Source organism: Linepithema humile, chromosome 2, assembly GCF_040581485.1.
Source record: "Linepithema humile isolate Giens D197 chromosome 2, Lhum_UNIL_v1.0, whole genome shotgun sequence".
Taxonomy (NCBI): domain Eukaryota; kingdom Metazoa; phylum Arthropoda; class Insecta; order Hymenoptera; family Formicidae; genus Linepithema; species Linepithema humile.
Window position 1 is genome coordinate 13,014,741 of NC_090129.1, and position 23,402 is coordinate 13,038,142.

A 23,402-nucleotide genomic window follows, 5' to 3' on the forward strand; every position below is an offset into this window, starting at 1 on the left:
AATAAGTCTTATTTAATTTTTTCTAATATTTTTTACAGTTTTAAAAATAAAAAAAATTTAAGAATAAATTTTATTTTTATTTTTTTTAAGGAAATAGTATAGTTTGTTAAAAATTAATTCTCTTTCTCTGCTTTCTAAAAAAATCTATTTTTGAGAAATACATATTATATTACATTTATTTCACATAGTAAGTAATTAAATAGTAAATAAACAGCTATATTCCGCTATATTAATTTTCATATAATATATTTTTTATAGAATAACGTAGTGAAAATACGCGGAAAATGCTCATGCAGTTGAGATATAATCGTTTAAATAATTAGTGTGATGTCAAACTTCACATCGATCACCTCAAACTTCAGAATAAAAGTCAGATGACGAGTCATTGCAAGAGAACCTCGACACGGAAAGCTTGTGTACGGCACGAAATAATTTGCATCGTACAGCGTTTATATCGACTCGCAATTATAGAATAAAATATACATAACAATATAATATTAATAGATTGTGATAAAATATAAGAAATTTTTAAATTTATTTTTATCAGAAAAAATTACAAAAAATTGAAGTATACATACCCGAACATAACAATATTAAAAATTAAAGATAGCATTTATAAAAATTATAACATAATCAATAACATTTAATGCAACTAAAATGTATAGCGCGTAAAAAAAATAGTCACAGTTAATTCCAGCGCAGGTTTCACGAATTGCGTGATCGTTACCGAGAATGTTCTATCATTAAATTGAAATGTTTGCACACAGCCGCCCTTGTTGGAAAAGGCGTTTATTTGAAAATCATAATTGATAAATCGATTTTTATTATACGGAGTGCTCGTTAGTCAGATTTGTTTAGTCTTGCTGTTTTAAATTGCCATATTTATTTTATTTGAGAAAATTAAATTAAATCCGTTAAATCACCTTTAATTAACAATAAAAGCATGTGGATTACAAATTATATTTGAATATCAAAATATGAAGCATGTCAATATATGTCAGTGTGATTATATATCTTCTATTTATTGTAGAATTTATTTTCAAATTGTATTACCGTAGTAAATACTATAGTAAATATCATAGTAAAATAAGACTGACTGAAACGTATACTCATTAAGAATAAAAAGAAATAATCAAGCATCTACATCTGGCTTTGGCTTTGTGATCCTCTAAGATTAATATTATTTAAAATAAGAATTTAACAATATATGCACTTGGATATAGTTACAACAATAAAATAATATATTTCAATACATAATTTGTATTACTTACTGAACTTTAATAGCGACAGGTTGCCAAGTTTTCGTAGTGGTCCACTGTGGATAAGGCATTTCGGCAATGTCGATGACACCTTTCTTATTCTCATTCATTTCTGTTGTGTTACAATTTTCTTAACAGTAGACGTAGCACGATTTTATTAAAATCTCTCTCCATTCTCTTCTAAAATTAAATCAGCATATATTTCCACAAACAATTTCGATAAACATGTTTTATATCATATAATTAAATGCATCCGTTTAATTATCTGATGTAAACAATTTTGATAAACAAAAAATGATTAAAAAGTTAATAAAAATTTCTTCACAAAGAAATAGATTGTAAAGAAAATCATACATCGCGGGAAATAATTGAAAAATCTATCATAAAAATTAATCATAAAATTTATTTACTATAAAATGTCTTGCAAAATATAAATAAGCTAAAAAAAATTAACAGAAGTTTGTTCAGCCAAATCAAATTCACAACCTTTAACAAAAATTGTATAGTTTTTAAAAATCAGTCTTTACTTGAACGATTGCTCGTAGATTAAAAATATATAGAAACAAATTGATTTATACTCTCAAATCAAAATTAAAAATTGAATGATTATAAATCTTATTTTCATCTTATAAAAATGAGAAATAATAGAATAGATTGTTTTCGCATATATAATTTCAGCTTATAATATTACAAAATAAAATCATAATAACCTTGCTTTAATTCATGTGTTTCTTACAAGTTAGCAAGTATGATATATAATCAAAGAATACTTTTGTACGTGAAAAGTGGAACAATCAAACGCGGGTTACAAAACAATGTCTTTTGCTGCGGTACATGTTGGATCCACACTGACAATCATGGAAAAAGCCCTCTATAACTTATGCGCTTATTGTTTCTATCCCGCGTCTAATCTTTGCTTGCATAGGCCGGAGAAATAACAGGCAGCGATGTAGACTGTAGTTATTCGCACCTGTGTGCGACGATTTGACACACCTGACACGAACTGCATTCATTGTCGCTCGTAACAAAGGGGTACTCAACTCACGCGTTTACGCCATTTACGATTTATTTACTTGTTGGTGTTTTTTATCTAAAAATAACACGTGTAACATAGATTTTTCATTATTTTTGATTCTTATCATCTGAAATATTAAAATATTATTTAGAATAAAATTTAAGTTTTGTACAATAAAAAATTTGTAAATTAAATAACTGCTATATTTATTTATTTTAATTATGATGTTTTCTGTGACAAAATTGAATGTAAATAATCATAAAAGCGTTAAATAGATTTCTAAATGCGCATTTATATGAGAAAGAAAATGAACGTTTTAGTGACAATTTTTAGCATTAATTGTACACTGAGTACACATGGTTTTAATACTCGATAAAAATTGCACCGGTGATGATAACCGCTTCGAATACGCGAAAGACATCACCTGCCAACTCTCAAGATTAGACGTACATGGGTTTTTGTGCTGTTTACTCAATGCCTAACGAGCTGTTATATATATCAAAGGAGAGCGTTCATCCATCATACTTTTCACCCTTACTTATCAAAGATTCACCTGTAGTTCGCAAAACTGATAAACACTTGATGTCTACGCAAATGTCGCCCATAATTCCGATACGCAAGATCTTTAAAATGATTCAATAAATCTTGACTATAAATGATAATATTATGATTCGCAGCGTGAAACGTAATTAGTTACTGATTTTTTCGAAATAGAAATAGCTATCAAAAAATCAAATTTATGTTAATTCTAAAAATTGAAAAATAAAATATAACTTTTGTAACTATAATCATTTAGTTAATCAGAAAATTATTAAGAATGAAAAAGAAATCAAAATATCCTCATTCATACAAAAAGATTACTTGTATTAAAAAAAAGAAATTTGGAAAATCGAGCTTATTAATACCATAACTTCTTTTTACACAAAATAATTTTGCATTAATGTAATTCAGATTCTACATTTTCACGCAACGATAGTTTTTTTTAATTACAAAAACAATATCCGCAGTAATAGTTATAGTTTCTGCTACATTTCACGGGCGATGTTGAGCTGGGTGATTCTCATCATTAAAATGGATCACCCGGTATGTATGCATGACAGTACTGTGCCATCTTTGTTTCTATCTCTCACAGGCATTTTCCCTTCTCGGGACGATGCACGTGGACTGTCTTCCTGACAAGCTGTGCAAACGGAATTTTTCCATTGTTGCGCCATACTTACCACCTTCTGTTCGGTGCATGGCACAGGTATACGCACATACTTTCTGCATGCAAATGCATGCTGCGGTTTGTCTTGCAAACCACGACCTACTTTAAATTCTCTCTTTGTATTATGCAAGTAAAAACCAATAGATTCACGTTTACAGTTACACAATGCCGTTAAACAATTGTTGTTTAACAATTGTTGTTTAAGAAGGCAACTCATTATAATGTCAACTATATTAAAATGACATATCGGTTGATCATGTTACTATGTTTTATTGGTGGTAAATGATCCATAATAAAAAAAGTCACGAAACGTCTAAAACATGTGTTTTGTATCGAAATTATCAAAAGTTCGAGATTGCATTTTTGTATCTTTACGAATATCCGATTAATCATTAAAATATATCAATGACTACACGTCACCCTTAATCGGGTTTAATAACATCCGTAGTTATGAAACTGGCCAATCACAGTCATTCCATTTTTCAGAGGGATAGCTGTGATTGGCCAGTTTCATAACTACGGATGTTACTAAACCCAATTAAGATTAACGTGTAAACGTAGTACATTCATATCGTGAACAGTTGTCATTGCGAAGATTTTAATAGTAAAATGTACATATTTTATATTTCATTGTAATTAAAAATTCTTTTAATGTGTACGGCGCGCTTGTGTGTGTTCAGTCTTCTCTTAAAAAAGGCATGTTACCGATATATTTCGATAGTATCGAGGTTCATTGTTGCCATTTTTCCGCGATGCCAATTGATTTTTTCATTGCACTCAGTTCGTATCATAAGCGTCTGTCAAGTTGCACACTTTGACAGTTCATATTTTAAGGTTAATTAAACGAATTAAAAAAAGTAAACGCGCTACACGCGTAGCTTGTGTGTTAGTATTAGATAAAAAAGCGAATAGAATTGTTTACTTTTTATTACGCTCTCTTACCATTTTACTTTGGTTTGTTTAAAAATTTCTTATTTACAGAAAACTTTTTTCTTTATCGATTTACGTTTTACGTGTAATAATATATATATATATAGAAAATAATTCCCGATGAAAGAATATGATAAAAATATATTTTTTAATTTAAAATAAATAAAACACGATAAAAAATACTGAACTAAGTTATTTGTCACTAAAATTAATAATTATTTTATCTCAGTAGACACTTGATTTTTGCCTCCAACATCATTTTGACATAACGCAGTTTCAGATATGATGTGTAATAAATAAAAATTTTATTCTCGAGTTGTAACATAAGAAATTTGCACGTACGAATCAAAATTGTGTTGTGTTCTCCAAACTAAAAGTAGCATACATTTTTTCACAATCGTGTTTTCACAGTCAATCTTTTCCGCGCATGTACAGATTCTTAAGAGTTACTGCTACAAATGCACAAAGGCCATAAGGATAAAATACTCGACCGCATTTTGCGTCGATCGAACTCCATTACTTTTTAATAATAATCGCAGCGGTATCATAGACCGTTTATCAGCGTGTGTAGCCGCAATTGCGAGAGCGCGATCTCGCGTTATCATGTAGAATCGTTGAGATACTCAGACGCATTTACAATAAAATAGTAATCGCCAACGTGCAGCTATCACTCGAATAAATCAGGTCTATTTCAATTCGCATTTATCTACAAACCTGTCTACATCAAGGACCGTTATCTCAAAAACGTAATTACCATTATTAACTATGAAAAACAAGTATGTACAAAACACATATTCATCGACGTTCTTGAATATTGCGAAAGAATATTATCCAAAGAAACAGCTCGTGATTAAGTTTTAAACTAAACTTTGAACAGTCCAATAGCGCAACATAAATTTCTGATTAAAGATCATTATCAATCGTTGCTTATTACATAAATTTCCATTACTCTTAGAATATTCATTGTAAGTTGTAATATTATTTGATAATATAGCCAAAATAAGAGAAGTAATGTTAAGAGAAGTGTATGTTATGATAATAAAAAGATGAATTTAAATTATTTAATTTTATCGTCGTATTTTAGTGAAACAAACGTTTCGTTCGTTTACAAAAATGTGTGAAAATAAATGCTTCGGCATTACTAAGAAAGTGATACATTCGAGTTCAAAAATATATTATTTTACGCGAAGAACATAGCCTATATTCTCACCATACTCGCAGCTAAATCTCTATAATTCTAACCTTATTTATTCAATAAGAACACATTTGAAACATAAAGAAATGCAAGATAAGAATTAAAAATACGAGTCTATATATTACAAGGTTTAATATCTACAAGGCTTAATCGTACATTAAACATATTTTATTCATCAGCTTAACTAGTCATGTTCATGTTTGTGAAAATCTAGGAGAACGCCGCAATGAATTTGAACAAGTAAAATATATCGTCTTCAAATATCTACATGCATTTTAAATGCCCCAGATAAATATCTCGGAAATTAAGGAAGGTATGAAAACGTGTAATGAACAAAAGTTGTAAAATTTCAAGGGGGAAAGAAGATGATAATATTTATTTGATCTTGCAATGACGTTGTAAAACCGTGTCAAGGTCAATATAATATTAAATGACAATCCCTATTTCTTATTGCATATTTTTGTAGTTAATGTCGAGACGTTTTCAAAACATTTGTTTCAAACTTTTTTGTCATAAGAACTTTCTAAGATATTTCCCATCTTATTATGTCAAAAAATGATTATATATCTTAAAAAAGACATGTTATTTACTTTTGAGACCTTTTTTCCGCATTGTTCATTGATCGATTCACGTTATGCGTTATTTCATCAAGCGATTGTCATCGTGACATTTGCGTTAACTTTTTTGTTTATTATTGATCGGTTGTCATCGAGATGGTTGCGTTTGACATTACTTTGACAGCTTGTATCTTTATTATTATATAACAAATAGAAGTATTTTATAAAGAAAGTAGTAATGTAAATTATTATACAACGAAAAAAATGGCGCGCACGTAGCGCGCGCTTGTGTGGCCTACTTATGTAAATATGGAATATTTTATAAAGTATTCATTTTTTTTTATCTTTAATATTTTTTATGTAGAATGATGAAAAAAATCGATTAATATTACTATTTTTTACATTTGCAATTTTTCATAATGCAACATATCTGCAAAATGTTAAAAAATGTTGTGTTTTTTTAATATTAATTATTTTTTCTCATAATTCTATAAAAATAGTAAGTTGAGATTATCAAAAAATGAATATTTTGCGAGATATTTCATATTTTATATAAACAATTATTAAAATAGAAAATATCTCAGGAAGTGTTTATAGCAAAAAAGTTTTGAAACGAGTGTTTTAAAAATGTCTCGACATCAACTACAACAATATGCAATAAAAAATAGAACCCTTTTAATACTTTTATATAAATTTTGACAGGACTTTTTACGGTCATTTCTAGGTCAAATAAATATCGCTATTTTTTCCCCTCGAAATTCCACAACTTTTGTTTAAATCACTTTTCCGTATTTTTTTTTAATTTCCAAAACATTTGTCTCTGTGCATTTAAAATAGGACATCCTGTGTGTGTGTATATATATACATGTGTATATATACATGTTCGCTGCTATATGTTATTATGTATTTAATTTTATCTGTACAAATATATCTAATCATGTTTTTGGGTTGTTAAAAAATTGCACATTATTGCTGTGCAACATCAATGAGCAAGGATAATATGTATCTAATATAATGTTACAAGTGCATTCTAAACGATTGCTATAGTAAACATATAAAAACGATTACAGCCGTAATTTCGAAATTAGTTTTCTTCGAAATATCATGCAAGTATCATTCTATATAAAGTGTATTAAGAAATACTTATAAAGCCTCAAATATTTCTTGCTGTTACAAAAATCTAAATCTATGATAAAGCTTTAAGAAAAAGATGAGGCTTTGTCTAAATACAGTTTCTTTTCACATTAAATTTTATCAATAAATTCTTTAATCGGCGCGGATCTCGAATTTAAATTTTATCAGCAAAAATTCTCATGAGGCTATTGTTTTATTGGAATTTAAATATTCAAACAAATTAAGCTTATAAACAACAAATTAAGCATATAAGCAATAGCAAATAACAAATTAAGCAATAGATTTGAGAATCTGAAATGTAATGCGGTAAGATATTCCATATATTATAGCGATGTCATAAAGTACAGAAGTTTGGAAAGGATGCATAAGAATTCTATGATACATTACCATAATTTAATTAATACTTATATTACTACAAAAACATTGTGTTATTAATACCATTATCAATGCCGTTCTTAATTAGTCTAGCGAGTCAGTTCTTGCGTTACACTGTCCATATAGGGCGGAACTTGTAAAATTTAACAACAGCACAAAGCTTTAAACGATTCAACAATAATCCTTTGATAGCACATTTTTTCATTGTGTTTTTTCTTGCAATGCTCATAATCACGTAAACTAAAATTTAAACTTCTGTACAACTTTATATTATAAATATAAATAGTTACTGTATTTTTAAAATAGTATTATTGGTAGAGAAAGAGAGACAAAATCGAATTGAACGCTATGTCATATTTAACGAATTTAGTTATCTCAATTATAATTTATTTCATCCATTTTTAAAAGAATATAATATGATTAAAAATAGTATAAATCAATAATAAGTTGTCAATTATTCAATATAAAAGATACTTAATATTTAAAAAATTATTTTTAAAATCTTACAGTTTAATCATAAATCACAAAAAAAATAAATAATAAAATATTATGTATCATTTATAGATGACTTTGCAATGACTAATAATTTATTGAATCAATCTCTCTTTTAATTCGAGGAGATAAACAAACATTAATTTTGATAATCCGCGCAAGCTACTACATTTTTTATCTAGTTTTTTAGCGAGTCCTGCAAGTATTCCTTTATTTGAATCGTGGCCCGATCTTATCTGAACAGTAAAAAATTATTTCTTTTGAATGTTATTTGAAAAATTCATTGCAAGAGTGAGATAAATCCATTAATTTGTAAGATGTGTTTAATGGAGAGAAATCGTATGTAAAATGAATTTTAGATGGATGTTAAATACGACTTTCTTATCAAAGTAGACCTCACGTATCACTAAACTACATTCTTGTACTGAATCCTTCGATTTCATTCTCCTGTTTTGCGATTTCTGTTGAATCAAAATTCTATATTCCTGTCGAGTTCTACATTTTTTAACAAATAACAAAATACGATGTGTTCGTTTCGTCATTTATGTACATCTGCGTCGATCTGCATCTATCATTGCAACATTCAAAGAACGTTCGAGAATCTCGTTCACAGAAACGGTACGTATTTCCATCGTATCCTCATCATCGTCGTCGTTAGTGATTGGAAGGCCGAATGTTGCGACAACAATATTCATTATAAAGTCTCCTGAACATGTCAGCCGTGCTGTTTTGAAGTGCTCGCTATGTTCGGATCTTGCCTAGTATTGTTGGAATGATCTGTAACACGCGGTTTCAAAAAATTCAGCTTTTACTATAATAACGCATATAACAACGTAAGCACTTAACCTTTTCAAAGACAAATTAATTAAAGCCATAAAAAACTATTAAATTATTTATTTTATTATATTTATTCAAAATTATCTAATCTATATAATTATCTTATTTATATAATTATCTAACAATTGTATGTTAAGTATCAATCTTTTTTCTATTAGGAAATATCGTAGTGAATATTTATTTTCATTAATTAAATAAAATAGATCTCGTGATCTAATTTCTTAGTATTACATTTTAAGTGACTAAGATTGCAAAACTTAATATTTTTTCATTTTTCTACAAGTTCCATATTTCTGGTTATTTGGAAGTAATATTTCATCAGTTACATTTAAAAAATAATTTTGATACAGGTAAATAAATATAAGATAATATTAATGTTATTGTGGGATAAAAGGGACCAATTTAAAATGGGGTAAAACGGACCGATTTATATATTTGTTCTACTTATATTTTCTACTTATACTTTCTACTTATAGTTTTCTGCTTATATATTTGCTCTGATTTGAGAAATATTTTACATCTCATTTTTTTTTTTAACAATTTTTTGTTTTTTAACCATTTTTCTAGTTGCTAAAGATGCCTAGAAATTATAAAAGAAAATCAAATCGATGTAAATAAAATGAGGAAAATTTATACGAAGCCTTAAAAGTCATGTTAGAAGAAAACATTGGTAAACGAGAAGCTGCAAGAAGATAAAATGATTAATGTTAAATTAATTTCTATTCTTATTCAAAAATATTTAATAAATAAAAAATAAAAAATAAATAAAAAAAAGTTTAATAAATAATATATAGTTTTGATTTTGAGTTGATCAGTTAAATTATTTCTTGGTCCATATTATCTCGGCTTGGTCCATTTTACCCCATGGGATGGTCCGTTTTACCCCACCTATGGGGTAAAACGGACCAAAATTAAGTTTTTAAAAATCTTAATAATAATTCAAACTTTTGCAAGTTTTGAAAATTTAACATTATGATCTTATAATAAACATTCTACTGTTTCTTCATATTAAATTTCAGTTATTTTTTGTCATTAATATAAAAAATATGGCCATTTTCGCTTAGGGGGTCCGTCTTGCCCCACCTTCCCCTACCTTTTTCGATCATATTTGAAATAAACCTAAACGTACACATACAGGGTGTTTACGAGCGGCGCCAGAAAGATTTTCTTTTAATTGAAGTTGAAAAATGATATCTATCCTCCTTAAGAGGATGCTTAAGTCCTACTTTATCGACTGGTATTTTCAATTTTCTTGAAAGTATGGTATTTTTTATTGCTTTGATAGAATTACAAATCCTTTGGTGTAAGTAAAGTACACATGCTAATCTTTCGGCAGTTAGTAAAATTTAAACCAAAAAATAAAAAAAATTTTGGAAAATTTATCGACAATGTTACCTCAAAGAATTATATCTTTTATATCAAAATTATACTGCTTCAATCTGCAAAACAAGGGTGTGTGCCGAAGAAGAGCGTATGAAACAATAATGGAAAATCAAAAAAATAGAGCTTAGAGACTTATTTTCAAAATGCCATACTTTTCCAGATTTATGCAAAGCATGCGTGCAATATAGAAGAATAAGGTAAAAAAGAGCTATAGATTAGTTCCGGGATTTTGGGATAAAGGCGCTATACAGTTCTCAGTACTAGAGACCCTCTAATAAGAGACTGGCCAACTTGACTGTTGCAACCATGTTTCAGCAAAATTCTGCGAGAGAGACAGGAATATATACACTAGAGAATCTCTTCAGAGATAGAGAATCTCTAGTGTATATATTCCTGTCTCTCTCGCAGAATTTTGCTGAAACATGGTTGCAACTGTCAAGTTGGCCAGTCTCTTATTAGAGGGTCTCTACTCAGTACTATCTGTCATATACAGAATCTTTTAGGTTAGGTTTGTGCGTATGCGCGCGCGCGTGTGTGTGTGTGTGTGTGTGTGTGTGTTATGTGCTACGAAACCCGGCTGAAAAAAATGGATTGAAGGCACTCTGAAGGATAAAGTGTATGTATTACACATAAATTTTGCAACATTTTTGCAAACATTCACATTATTTAGTTACATACATTCATATTCTAATTTCTGTAAAATACTTTTATTCATGTGCTTCATGTGTATATATTATGTATATTATGTGCTCCATATTATACATATTCACATCAAAGTATCTATGTAAAAAGTTAATATCATTTTGTATATTGTTATAATAAATGTATATGTCATATAACTTATATTATATATTAGTTATATGACGTATGACATATGTCATTTAACACATATATATTATATATATATAAAGCATATGACGTAATAAAAATATCTTACAATAAAGAATAAGACAAGCCAGAGGCGGTTTTCTCGTGGACTGGCATTAGAGAATTCTTATTCTTCTCTTCAAGCCAGAGGCGGTTTTCTCGTGGACTGGCAATTTAGAATTACAAAAGCCAGAGACGATCTAACGTCAGCTAACAATTTTTAAGAAATATTGTCAGAGGCGATCCAACGTCAGCTGACAGTTTAGAAAAAAGAGAGCTAAAGACAATTTATTCGTGAACTGACAGATTTTAAGAAATATTGTCAGAGGCGATCTAACGTCAGCTAACAATTTTTAAGAAATATTGTCAGAGGCGATCCAACGTCAGCTGACAGTTTAGAAAAAAGAGAGCTAAAAACGATTTATTCGTGAAATGACAGATTTTAAAAAATATTGTCAGAGGCGATCTAACGTCAGCTAACAATTTTTAATAAATATTGTCAGAGGCGATCCAACGTCAGCTAACAGTTTAGAAAAAAGAGCTAAAGACGATTTATTCGTGAACTGACAGATTTTAAGAAATATTGTCAGAGGCGATCTAACGTCAGCTGACCGTTTAGAAAAAAGAGAGCTAAAAACGATTTATTCGTGAAATGACAGATTTTAAGAAATATTGTCAGAGGCGATCTAACGTCAGCTAACAATTTTTAATAAATATTGTCAGAGGCGATCTAACGTCAGCTGACCGTTTAGAAAAAAAGAGAGCTAAAGACGATTTATTCATGAACTGGCAGATTTTAAGAAATACGTATTTCTTTTAGTTAGTAATTTACTACACGTGTGGTCTGTTTTTGTTTTATCGGATAATTTATAAGGTTATTTCATCTTTTTTCTCGCTATTGAAATTTTACCGTATGGCTGTATGATGTACATACATACGAGACGAAATAGACTTATACAAGGTGTCTAATAGATATAAATTAGATATGATAAAATATTTTATTTGAAAAATGTATGTATAATACTATATATCTAATTGGAAAAAATGTTATATGCTTTCCCTATTTTTATTCTTATGTAATTAATACAAAATAAATAAATAAGTTAATTATTCAATACATACATATATATATTGAATATAATTATCTTTATTTTGTATTTTATATAACTGAAATGATATATACTCTTATTATTTTAGTTATCATCATATAAAATACAAAATAAAGATAATTATTTATTCAATATATGTGTATATGTATATATTAATTAATTGATTAATTAGTTATTTTGTATTTACTACATAAGAATAAAAATAAGAAAAGTATATGACATTTTTCTTCAGTGATATATATAGTATTATATATATATTTTCATTTATTATTTTGTCATATTTAGTTTATATTTATTTGACACCTTGTATACGCCTATGTTTTCTCGGACATTATATTGCAGCCTTGCGACAAAATTTCAGTCGAGGAAACAAGCGCAAGCATCGTTTGTTTACAAACTTTCGATGACACACGTACACAGACCACACGTAAGTGTAGTGAGTTACCACTACAAACAAATGCGTACACACGGACCTACGCGGCGTAGACTACGCCGATAATGTCATTTCATTTTTAGTACCATCGAAATGATGGCGCTTTCGCGTCGGAGTTCGCACGAGTGCAAATTCATATGTAACTTTGTAACAATTTTTTTCGAGAACTATGCATTGGAACTAATTTCAATTTTGAGAGTATTTTTATATACTTATCAACAAAAAAAAAACCATTAAATAGCCAAAAAAAAAATTTATTGAAAAAATTATTTAAACAATTGTGAGGTTTTCTGTTTCAAAAGTTGCTGCGCGATGTGCAGCATAGTGGCTGTTCTACTTATTTGAAATAAAAAAACAAAGATTTTTTTTTTTAAGAAATTGCGCAGGTAATGAACCTTGATTCGAAGAAAAAAGTGCAAAATTAATAAAATGGTGGCAGTTTGAAAAAAAGGTATCAATTTTCACGAAAATTTCGTCATTTTATTATACAATTAAACAAATTAAATTAAACAATTTTATTATTTTTGGAAGTTTATTACCTGAAGAAAATATTTATGTAAATGTGTGCATCAGTAGAAATGGGTCGGTTAAATATTTTTTGAGTTATGTTGCACGCCAATTTGAAAAAAGTGATTTTGAAAGAGACGCGTTTAGTTTTCAGTAAAGATACCTATCACAGCGTAACGCGCTACATTCTAATCGGCTGTAGCTCCATTTAATGTTCGAGTTCCGACTTAAGGATGTTTCGTACGTATAATCGTAGCAAAAAGTTGCTGAAATTTGATTTTAACGAATATATGCTCTTCTCATATAGTTTGAGTAATAAAGATTGCACAGAATCTTATCATTTATTCATAAATAGAGTGCAGAAATGTACTTTTAAATTTCTGTTGTTTTTTTTCTAAGAATTTTCGAATTTTTTGAATTATGCTTGACGTGCGGATAGAGGTTAGTTGTGTTTATCCACAATGCCAAAAGTAGGCCCTTAAAGGAAAAATAGTGACCATAAAAATGTATAAAAAGAAACTTCTTCAACAAAAAAAGTTGTTTTCTATCCATTTTAGCCAGTTAAATAAACACGGTTACACGTTTTCCATAAAGTCACGGATTCGTTGCAAATTAAAATCCTTATAACTTTTGATTACTTCAGTGAATCAACTCCGGATTTTATCATAAGTCTCCGAACATATGTAAAAACAATCTGTAAAATTTTTGTTAAATTCCTAATATTTCAAAAATAGGTACTAAACATCCTTAAAGCTATGAGAACATATTTTCGAAATGCTAAACTGTCGACTCATGTGAAAATTGGAATTTCGATTTTTGAATCCCGTTGATTGGGATCCCCCCCTTATCTCGACCTCAAAAATATAAAAAAAATATATATTTTTGAATTTTTCCAATCGCCCCTCGGGGATTTTTGTGAAGAAAGAATTTGCTTTTTGACATATTTACTGGGAGGAACATTTTCTTATGGTTAACTTGTGTTTGTTGTTCTTGTTTTTAGTTTTATTGATTAAGATTATTAATTGTGCGCGCAAAATGTTACGAGTCTTTCCACAAGTTTTAAACAGGTTGATGAAACCTCTAATTAAAAAATTTTTTAAAATTAAAAAAATTCAAAATTAAAAAATCTTATTTTTGGTGTTATTTACGAATATAAAGTTAAAACATATCCTTCCCATAAGAAAATGTCAAAAAACAAACTTTTTCCCGAGAAAATCTCTTAAGAGAGAATCAAAGAAATTCAAAAATATTTTTTTTTAATCCTTGGGGTCGATTTAGGGAAAGTATCATTTTTTTCAATTTTATATCCGTTCGGAGAAAATCCCCCAGTCCGCCGTTGGTGAACATCCTGTATGTGCCAGTATCCTTGAAGAAGTTGAGTGTCATCGCAATGTTTAAAAAAGTATAACTTTTTGCAGCAATAATAACAAAAATTACGATAGCATCTTGCAAAACAAATTATTTTGTAAAATTTTTGCAAATGTATATCTGTACCAAAAATTTAAGGCAAAACAATATTTTATTTACTAATTGTTATTTTTACTATTTTACTTATTAAACGTTATTGTTATTATAATTGTTACAATTTCCTTGTTTCAAATCGAAATAATAGCAAGAGTAAGATTGAACATAAATTCACACCTGTGTGGGTGGACAATTCTTCGAACCTATCCGACAGATCGGAAAGACCGGTCTCGGCGTGTCGACCAAGGATGTCTGGTAATGCATTTCTCCTGCCAGTTCTACCGGTTGACAAAAATTCCTTCGAATTATCACCATGCTCGTAGGATCCGCCTGGGGTGACCGAGCCGCTTGTTGCGTTGCTCGCGCCTTTGTCATCAGACCCATCTCCGAGTTCCTCGGGACCCACCGGCCCCGCTCGTCTTGGCGTCAACATCCTCAGTACTGTAAATAAACGCCCAATCCTTTTTGTGTTCGGTCTTCTATAAACAACTTTTTTTTAATCGCGTTTCAATAACTTTTCAACGCATGCACGCATGCATTGCTATTACCCAAAATCTTCAATAAAATATCAGACTGTTATTAGGTTTTTGTTCCAATCAATTAATTATTTTAATATATTGTATTTGCAATATTTTTTAGATCTTGAAATTAGGCAAATTAATTAAATAGATTAGTAGATTAGATAGATTAGTAGATTAGATAAGTGATTATAAATACGCTGACTGCCATAATGGTCATCCGTGACTGGCACACAAGTGCCAGAAAAGACAACTTTTCAGTAGCCAATGATCTTAATGGTCATTGATGAAGACACTATCAAATTGTTTAAAATGCTTGTCACAAATAAACACCATCAAATAAAAATTTTAAGTAATATAGATAATAGAGGTACTAAAGTAAAAGTGCGCTATTCAACATGTAATAATTTTTGTTTTTATTGATACGTATAATATTGAAATAGAATCAAATATTATAATAAACTTTTTTGAAGCACGGTAAACAAAAGTGAGGCTTGTCCATCGCAATTTTTACAAAATGTCATAAGTTTTTTTTGTACAATTTTTGTACAATTCCTACCGAAAAGTTGTACATTTTCTCTACGCAGCACATGTATGCGATTCTCAATCGTGTGCGTGTTAGCCACGGCTGCATTTAGGTGTCATCGCTACTATGCCTAGGTGACCATCGGTGACCTCCATAAGAGATAAACGCATTCTTCGTAATGATATAGTTTAATCATATTAAGCAAATTTTCATCATTATATGATTGATAAAATAAAAATTACACTGTAGTGTACACAATAAGAGATATATAAAATTCGGTAGGCACTTCACGCGTTAACAACATATAGCAGCAATAGAAATAAGAAAAAGTAGAGAAAGAGTAGTTGCAATTAACATTGTACAGATTAATAAATAATAATTTATTAGATTTGAAATAAATATAAAAAATTAATTATAAGATTAAAAAATAAATTCACATGAAAATGAACATATATAAAATAAATCAATAAAAATATAGCTTTGGATTTTTTAATACACAATCACGATAATATTACATAACTAAAAATTTCTTTATTTATCTAACCGATACTTAATTTCAATATCATACTAGCATTTATATAAATAACATATCGCCATATCTCATGTGTAAGCTGCTTTAAAACTTATGATAAATGCACACTGAAAGATGTTATATCTAATTTGATCTAATATTGTTTCCAGCTTTATGCATTTGTCACGTAAACTCATAACTACATTACATAACCCGATAATTTAACTCATTACTTACATTTCGTAGCATTTTAATTACATTTCACGCTTTATATTGCAAGAAACAGCGCACGTAAGATCGATCATAAGGAAACAGCGTTATGCAGTTATTTACTTAAAAAATAAAGTATAGTCTTCAACACATTATAATTATTATACGTGCAATTTGCGTTTAACAAGAACGAGAACAATATTTTAACATTTCTTATATTATTTAATTTATTCTCAACATTTATTGCAAAATTAATAGTACATTTTTTTCAATTTCCGAGGAAAATTTCCAGTTAATTCTGTTTTTATTCAAATTACCGAGAAAGCTTGGAAACAAGCAGAAATGAAGGAAATAACTAATTATTGTATGTATTTAAATATGTTGCAAATAAGATAATTACAAATTTTATTGCCAAAAACTTATTAAAAAACTTTGAAGGAAACGATGGATATAACCCAACACTTTGTATTTTACAAAATGTGATGTGCAGACTTAAAAATTGAAAATGTAGTCAATCCTTATATGTGCCGAGAATTCTGTTGAAAATTAATTAAATCGAATGGAGCTACGTTAGAACTGCTGAGAACTGCCAAAAAATTCAGAAGAAAACGATGAAAATAGCGAACATCTTGAACTTTAAATAATGTGATATAAGTTTCGAGATTAAAAATATGATATTTAACTATATCTTTAGAAACTTTTTCAAAAATGTCAGAATAATTGGAATTATATGACAATTATTAAAAACTACTGAAAAACTCTGAAGAAAACAATGAAAATAGCTATTATTTCATATTTTATGCGATATATAAAAACTAGATTAAAGATTTATTTAACTATTTTTATAAGCCGGTAAAGAGCGAGAGAGAGAGGTGGGGGGGGGGGGAAGAAAGGGGGAAGATAGGGAGAGAGAGAAAGTGAAATGCATTAAATACACTGCTCACAAAAATTGGCTAACTTTGACTGACGATAACTCTGCGAAAAATCATCGTAGGAACATGATTTTTTTTTTAATTAAAGCCTGAAATCTTTACTTTAAGATACTGTGGCTTGATTTTAAGTTTAATACAACTCCTTACAGCTATTGTAAGGAGTTACAATAGCTGTAACTCTTTAAATCTGAGGGCATGTTTGTCATATTGAAAATTGCAAAGTTTAACGGAATGCACGGACTTGCTAAAATTTTTTTGGGGAATGCCGTTTACAGCGGCATAAAGCTCGAATCTCCTTCTTTAATTAAAAAAAAAAAAAGCAATTTTACAATGCTACAATTTTTTTTTCGCAAAGTTACAGCACTTTAAAGTAACCCTTGCATTTTTTACATGTACCACCGGCATTACCATTACCGGATGTGCACCACGGCAAGGTTGCTGGTCGGATTTTGCTCACCGGTGTGTGCGCGCGCGCGCGCGCGTGTGTGTGTGTGTGTGTGTGTGTGTGTGTGTGTGTAAACCTACACTCCAAAAAAATTTTAGCAAGTCCGTGCATTCCGTCAAACTTTGCAATTTTCAATATGACACATATCTCAGATTTAAGGGGTTACAATGGTAGGGGTGTATTAAACTTAAAATCGAGCCATAGTATCTTACAGTAGAGATTTTAGGCTTTAATTAAAAACAAAAAAATCATGATCCTACGATAATTTTTCGCGGAGTTATCGTCAGTCAAAGTTGACCAATTTTTGCCCAAAATTTTTCTATGCCATAATTTTTTTGAGCAGTATATATTAAAACTATATAAGAATTTCCTACAACTGTCAAAAGACTGCTAGAAGAAATAATAAACGTAGCGCTTCATATTTTACATTACTGCGGCGAGATCAGATTTATTTAATTGTTTTTAAAGTATTAATAGTTTTCAAACTATTGCGAAACACTATTGCGACGATATACAACATCTAATATCAATATAACCAAAATACGCTATTGATTCAATTAAGCTCGCTATCAACTTCTAAAATGTTCTATCAATTTCTACGTGCCGCAAAATTACTTTCAGAGCTTCAAGAATTATTTTGCAGAATTATTTGCGAAGGGAAAGTTAGTTGAAATTTGTGTGCGCAAGGATTAGCCAAGAAGTTAATTGAATTTGTTATAACAAGAGCAAGATATAAAGGGCAAATGATACCTTTTACCCGTATAAGACGTTTTCTTCGATATCCTTTGCGCGACGCATAGCCGGAAATGGCGTGACAATCTCCCGCCGCAGTGAGAATCCGACGCCACGAGGAGCCACTGCCTTCATCAAGCAGCACTTTGCGCAGCTTCACCTAATCGTACGTTTTAGTCGTGTTATAAACCATTCTTATTCAGCATCAGAAATCTAAGCCATTTATCGTTCCATTGCGAACTCAGCTCTTATGCCAAGATATATGTATGTACTCGTTATAATCGGTTCTATGAAAGAGTTTTACTATTTCTTGCTAAAAAATAAACTGTTTCTAGAAATTTACGATGGATCTGACGATCCATTTTTTTTAATATGATACAAGTAGAAAAGTTCATTAACTGATCAAAAAATATTTCTTAAAAATAATTAATGTCAACAAAATGTTTCCTTAGATTCAATGAAGATCATCATTGAGATATTTGATTCGATATATAATATAAAGCAGTATATAAAGAAAAATATGAAAAAATCAGTTCTTTAGTTTATTTTTAAATTTCAAAGTTTAAATTTCAAAGTTTAAATTTCAAACATTAAATTTCAAATTTCATGGTCCATTTTTAAATCATAAATTTAATCCCACAAGAATACAAAACACACTTCCGTAAACTGCATAACTGTCATGTACATCCGACCTTGAAATAATAATACCAGTCGTAACAACGCACGTCAAGCGAATAAGAATAAAGTATATACACAATCACAACGATGCTTTATGCTCATTCATGATTCATGCACCGACACGTAAAGTGTTCTATGTACATGATAAAACTGTTTACATTGTAGAAGCTTGAAAGAGCAAAGCTGGGCACAAAAAACTGAGCACATTCTTGTCTGCATCAAAATAATAATGCCACCCTTTTTCTAAAAGGCAGCAAACGATAAATGTATTTGACACTGTCGCAATAATTTCACATAATTAGACAGATATTCGAAATGATTCAAAGTTCAAGATTTTTTTGAAATCATATTCTCACGTGAGAAGCAAAAAATCATCTTATATACTCGATTCAACGAGCTCGTAACCAACAGATTATTGAATCTACTAGATTTTGGTTGATTTAACGAGAATCTTGTTATATTAATAGAAATTCTGGTAAATTTAACCAGAATCTGTCTGTTTCAACCAAAATCAAACAGACGGTTTGTTGAATCAAACGGAACATTTTTTCTCAGTGTATAAAGAATGATTGCCACGAGAATCTTAATACTGATTAAGAAACTCGATTAGGAAACTTCCTTCAAAGTGCGTTTTTTGCTATTTCATATTAATGTTTCCTCAATAAAATTTTCTTAATCAAAGTTTCTTAATTTTCAAATTTTTAATCAAAATTCTCTTAAAAGTTGACTTCAAATTTATTAGAAAATGAGAATCTATAAATATGTATCACTTTTTTATCATAAAAAAATACCTATAATAAACATCCATATTTCCAAATTATTGGTGTTGGAAAAGTTGTTTTTACCGATTGATCTCAATTTTTTTGTTTTCTTTTTCTCTATGATGTAACCTTTATTATTTATACTCTTGTGTGAGTCCGCGCTTCATAATAAGTGTACGGTGACGACGCTCTCTATTACTACAATTAAAGATATTATTCTTGCATATCCCGAGTAAGATTTTATTATTTGCGCCATCCTAATCCTAACAGGTTATGGGCCCAGGCAAATTACGCGAGATATATTTTTCTCGGGAATAGTGACTCGTCGAAGTGAAGATATTTAAGACGCTAACTTTTGAGGTTATCTCCCCGCCTTGTGCAATAGTGGAAAATATAACCGAGCGCAAAAAAAATGGAAAGCGAGCTTACAAGAGTAGTGAAGCTCAAGAATATCGAGAACTGGGGCATCTGGAAATTCCAGATTAGAATGATCCTAAATTCATGCGGTGCGTTAAACGTCACGTTGGGAACGGACGAGAAACCGCGGGAACCGGATGACGCGGCGAGCGAGGCTACACGCAATGCGTACGCGAAGAATCTTGCGGCATGGATCAAAGCCGATGCAACGGCACAAAAGGTGATTGTAACGACAGTAGGAGATCAGCCGACGCTCCACATAATAAACTATACGACGGCGGCGGAAATGTGGCTGAAACTCACGGCGATATACGAACAAAAATCTGAAGCGAGCGTGCACATGCAGCAGCACTGGTACAATGCAACAAAGAAGAGTTCGGACGACATCGCAACGCACATCGCCAAGCTGGAAGACATAGCGCACAGACTAATGCTGAGAAGGTGAGAAAATCGCAGATTCGATGATAATTACAAAAATTCTTATGACCTTGCCCACCAACTATCGACACTTTGTCAGCGCATGGGAATCAGTGCCAGCGGGAGAGCGCACACTGGATAACCTAAAGGCGAGACTTGTAATGGAGGAATCGAGGCACTCGGCGCAAGAGGACAAAAATGGAAACGCTGTCACGTCCGACGCGAAGCGTGGAAAGGCGAAGCGAGACAGAGGCGGTGCGTCGAGAGATACGTCAAAGTCCGGGAAATGCTTCGTATGCGGAAAATCCGGACATTGGGCCAGAGAATGCCCGCAAAGAAAAGGAGACGACGATCAAGGAAGAAAGACAGGCGACAAGACAGCGAAGAAGAAACTGCACGGCGAGGGACTGGTAAGTGAGGCTCACACGTCAAAGACTCTGAGACGTGTCGAAGACGCAGGATGGGTTCTAGACTCCGGAGTCAGCGATCATATGTGCCAACGAAGAGACTGGTATATTACATACGAAGCTTTCGACTATCTGACGTTGGTGCGCATAGGAGATGGAGGCTGTATCGAGGCTCACGGAAAGGGCTGCATCAACGTCACCATGTTCGACGGAGAAAATTAGAACGAGAATCACCTTGTCGACGTGTTATATGTACCAAAAATTAAATATAATCTATTTTCAGTAGGCGCGGCAATGGACAAAGGCCTCGAGATGCAGTCAACAAATGAGACGTGCAAACTGCTCAAAGACGGACGCACAATCGCTACGGGTGTACGTCGAGGGAAACTGTATATAATGCAGTTTGAGATCGTCGAGCTGAAGAAATGGAGACAGGATATGCCACGGGCGTATACAGCGTCGACGAACACGCTGCAGGTATGGCACGAGAAATTGGCGCATCAAAACTTTCAGCATGTAAGGCAGATCCTCAACAGGTTCCAAATACCAGTAAAAGGCGAGAAAAATTCATTTTGTGAAGCATGCACCATGGGCAAAATGCATCGACTCCCCTTCCCAAAGAGTAACTCGAAGACGAAGAGCATCGGCGAAATCATACACGCGGATCTCTGCGGCCCTATGCCAACTAAATCCCTCGGAGGCTCAAGATATTATCTTTTGCTGAAGGACGACTACTCGCACTATCGCGAGGTGCACTTTATTGGAAGCAAGGCGGAAACGACGGACTGCATCAGAAACTTCCTTAAAAGGGCTGAGAAACAATGCCCGAAAGAAGTGAGAGTTCTGCGCACTGACAATGGACTCGAATTTGTTAACAGCGAAATCAAAAAGTTAACAAATAATCTCGGGATAAGTGATCAGCGAACGGTAGCATACACGCCGGAACAGAACGGCTGTGCAGAAAGAGACAATCGCACTCTGAAGAAAGCGGCACGGACACTGATGCTTGGCGGAGGATTCACCGCAGATTTTTGGGCGGAAGCAATCAATACAGCCGTCAGCACACTAAATCGCACTGGAATGAGCAGCGTCAAGGGGGCCACACCGTCGGAGCTCTGGTTTCAACGAAAACCAGAAATAAAGGATTTGCACATCTTCGGCGAAGAGATTTTCGTTCATGTACCGAAAGAAAAACGTCGAGCACTCGATGCAAAGGCAAGAAAGGGATATTTTCTCGGTTATGGTAACGAAACAAAAGAATATCGCGTATGGTTTCCCGATGATAGAAGAATCGAGACGGCAAGAGACGTCGTATTCTCAAGAAAAGTCGACCCAATAATTGCACCGAGAGAGCGTAAAGACGACGAGGTATGGCTTGGCGAAGAACACAATCCGAGCGAACAAGTAGATTCGGACAGCGACGACGATGAACCTGAGAACGAACCGCCAGCGAACGGAGAAGCGGCTAGACCGGACGTATCAGAAGTCGAGGCCGCGCCTGAAAACGCAGAGGGAGAAATAAACGCTAACAATGGAGAAGACCAACCGCAGAACGATGGTTACCAACTCCGAGACAGAAGAACGCTAAAACTTCCCTGGAGGTATCGATTTCGGGACCTCGATGATCTGTTCCTGGCTGAGGGCCAAGAACCTCTCTCTTACAGAGAAGCGGTCCAGAGCGAAGAATCGGAGCAGTGGAAGAGAGCGATGGACGAAGAGCACGATTCACTCACGAAAAATAAAGTATGGAAGCTCGTGGAAGCACCTCAGGACTCGAGAATAATAGACTGCAAGTGGACCTACAAACTAAAGCGAAATGCCAACGGCAACGTAAAGCGCCACAAAGCGAGACTAGTCGCACGCGGATTCAGGCAGTGAGAAGGGATAGATTATCAAGAGACTCACAGCCCAGTGGTTCGATTCGACTCGATCCGAGCTATCCTTGCCATTGCTTCACGTGAACGGATGCAAATAAAGCAGTTCGACGTGAAAACCGCCTTCTTATACGGCGACATCGAGGAGACGATTCACATGCAGCAGCCGGAGGGGTATGACGACGGAACGGGAAAAGTTTGCGAGTTAAA

The 23,402-nt window shown here is 32.0% G+C and overlaps 3 protein-coding genes across 10 annotated transcripts in view; 1 reads left to right on the top strand and 2 right to left on the bottom strand.

Moving 5' to 3' along the window:
• The window catches only part of LOC105669370 (gustatory receptor for sugar taste 64f-like), a 46,261-nt gene extending 41,702 nt beyond the window's left edge, over positions 1–4,559 (bottom strand). The window contains exon 1 of the mRNA XM_067350232.1: positions 1,272–4,559. Within this exon, the coding sequence (XP_067206333.1) occupies positions 1,272–1,369 (98 nt within the window). The 5' untranslated portion in view covers positions 1,370–4,559. The remainder of the gene's footprint in view (positions 1–1,271) is intronic.
• Positions 4,560–5,721: 1,162 nt separating this feature from the next.
• The window catches only part of LOC105669371 (uncharacterized), a 57,238-nt gene continuing 39,557 nt past the window's right edge, over positions 5,722–23,402 (bottom strand). For 2 of the 3 annotated variants that reach the window (XM_012362277.2, XM_012362276.2), the window contains 3 exons: positions 18,657–18,798; positions 14,942–15,205; positions 13,032–14,665 (listed from right to left, as the gene is read on the bottom strand). In XM_012362277.2, coding sequence (XP_012217700.1) covers positions 14,541–14,665; positions 14,942–15,205; positions 18,657–18,798 — 531 coding nt within the window. In that variant the 3' untranslated portion in view covers positions 13,032–14,540. Of the gene's footprint in view, positions 8,942–13,031; positions 14,666–14,941; positions 15,206–18,656; positions 18,799–23,402 lie in introns of those variants that run through there. The other variant, XM_012362278.2, reaches the window with a different exon arrangement.
• Positions 10,501–23,402, top strand: part of LOC105669372 (uncharacterized) — a 28,514-nt gene continuing 15,612 nt past the window's right edge. For 3 of the 6 annotated variants that reach the window (XR_010888708.1, XR_001100250.2, XM_067350235.1), the window contains exon 1: positions 18,664–18,804. The gene's annotated coding sequence lies outside the window, so the exon portion shown is untranslated. Of the gene's footprint in view, positions 11,001–18,663; positions 18,805–23,402 lie in introns of those variants that run through there. The other 3 variants (XR_010888705.1, XR_010888706.1, XR_010888707.1) reach the window with 3 other exon arrangements.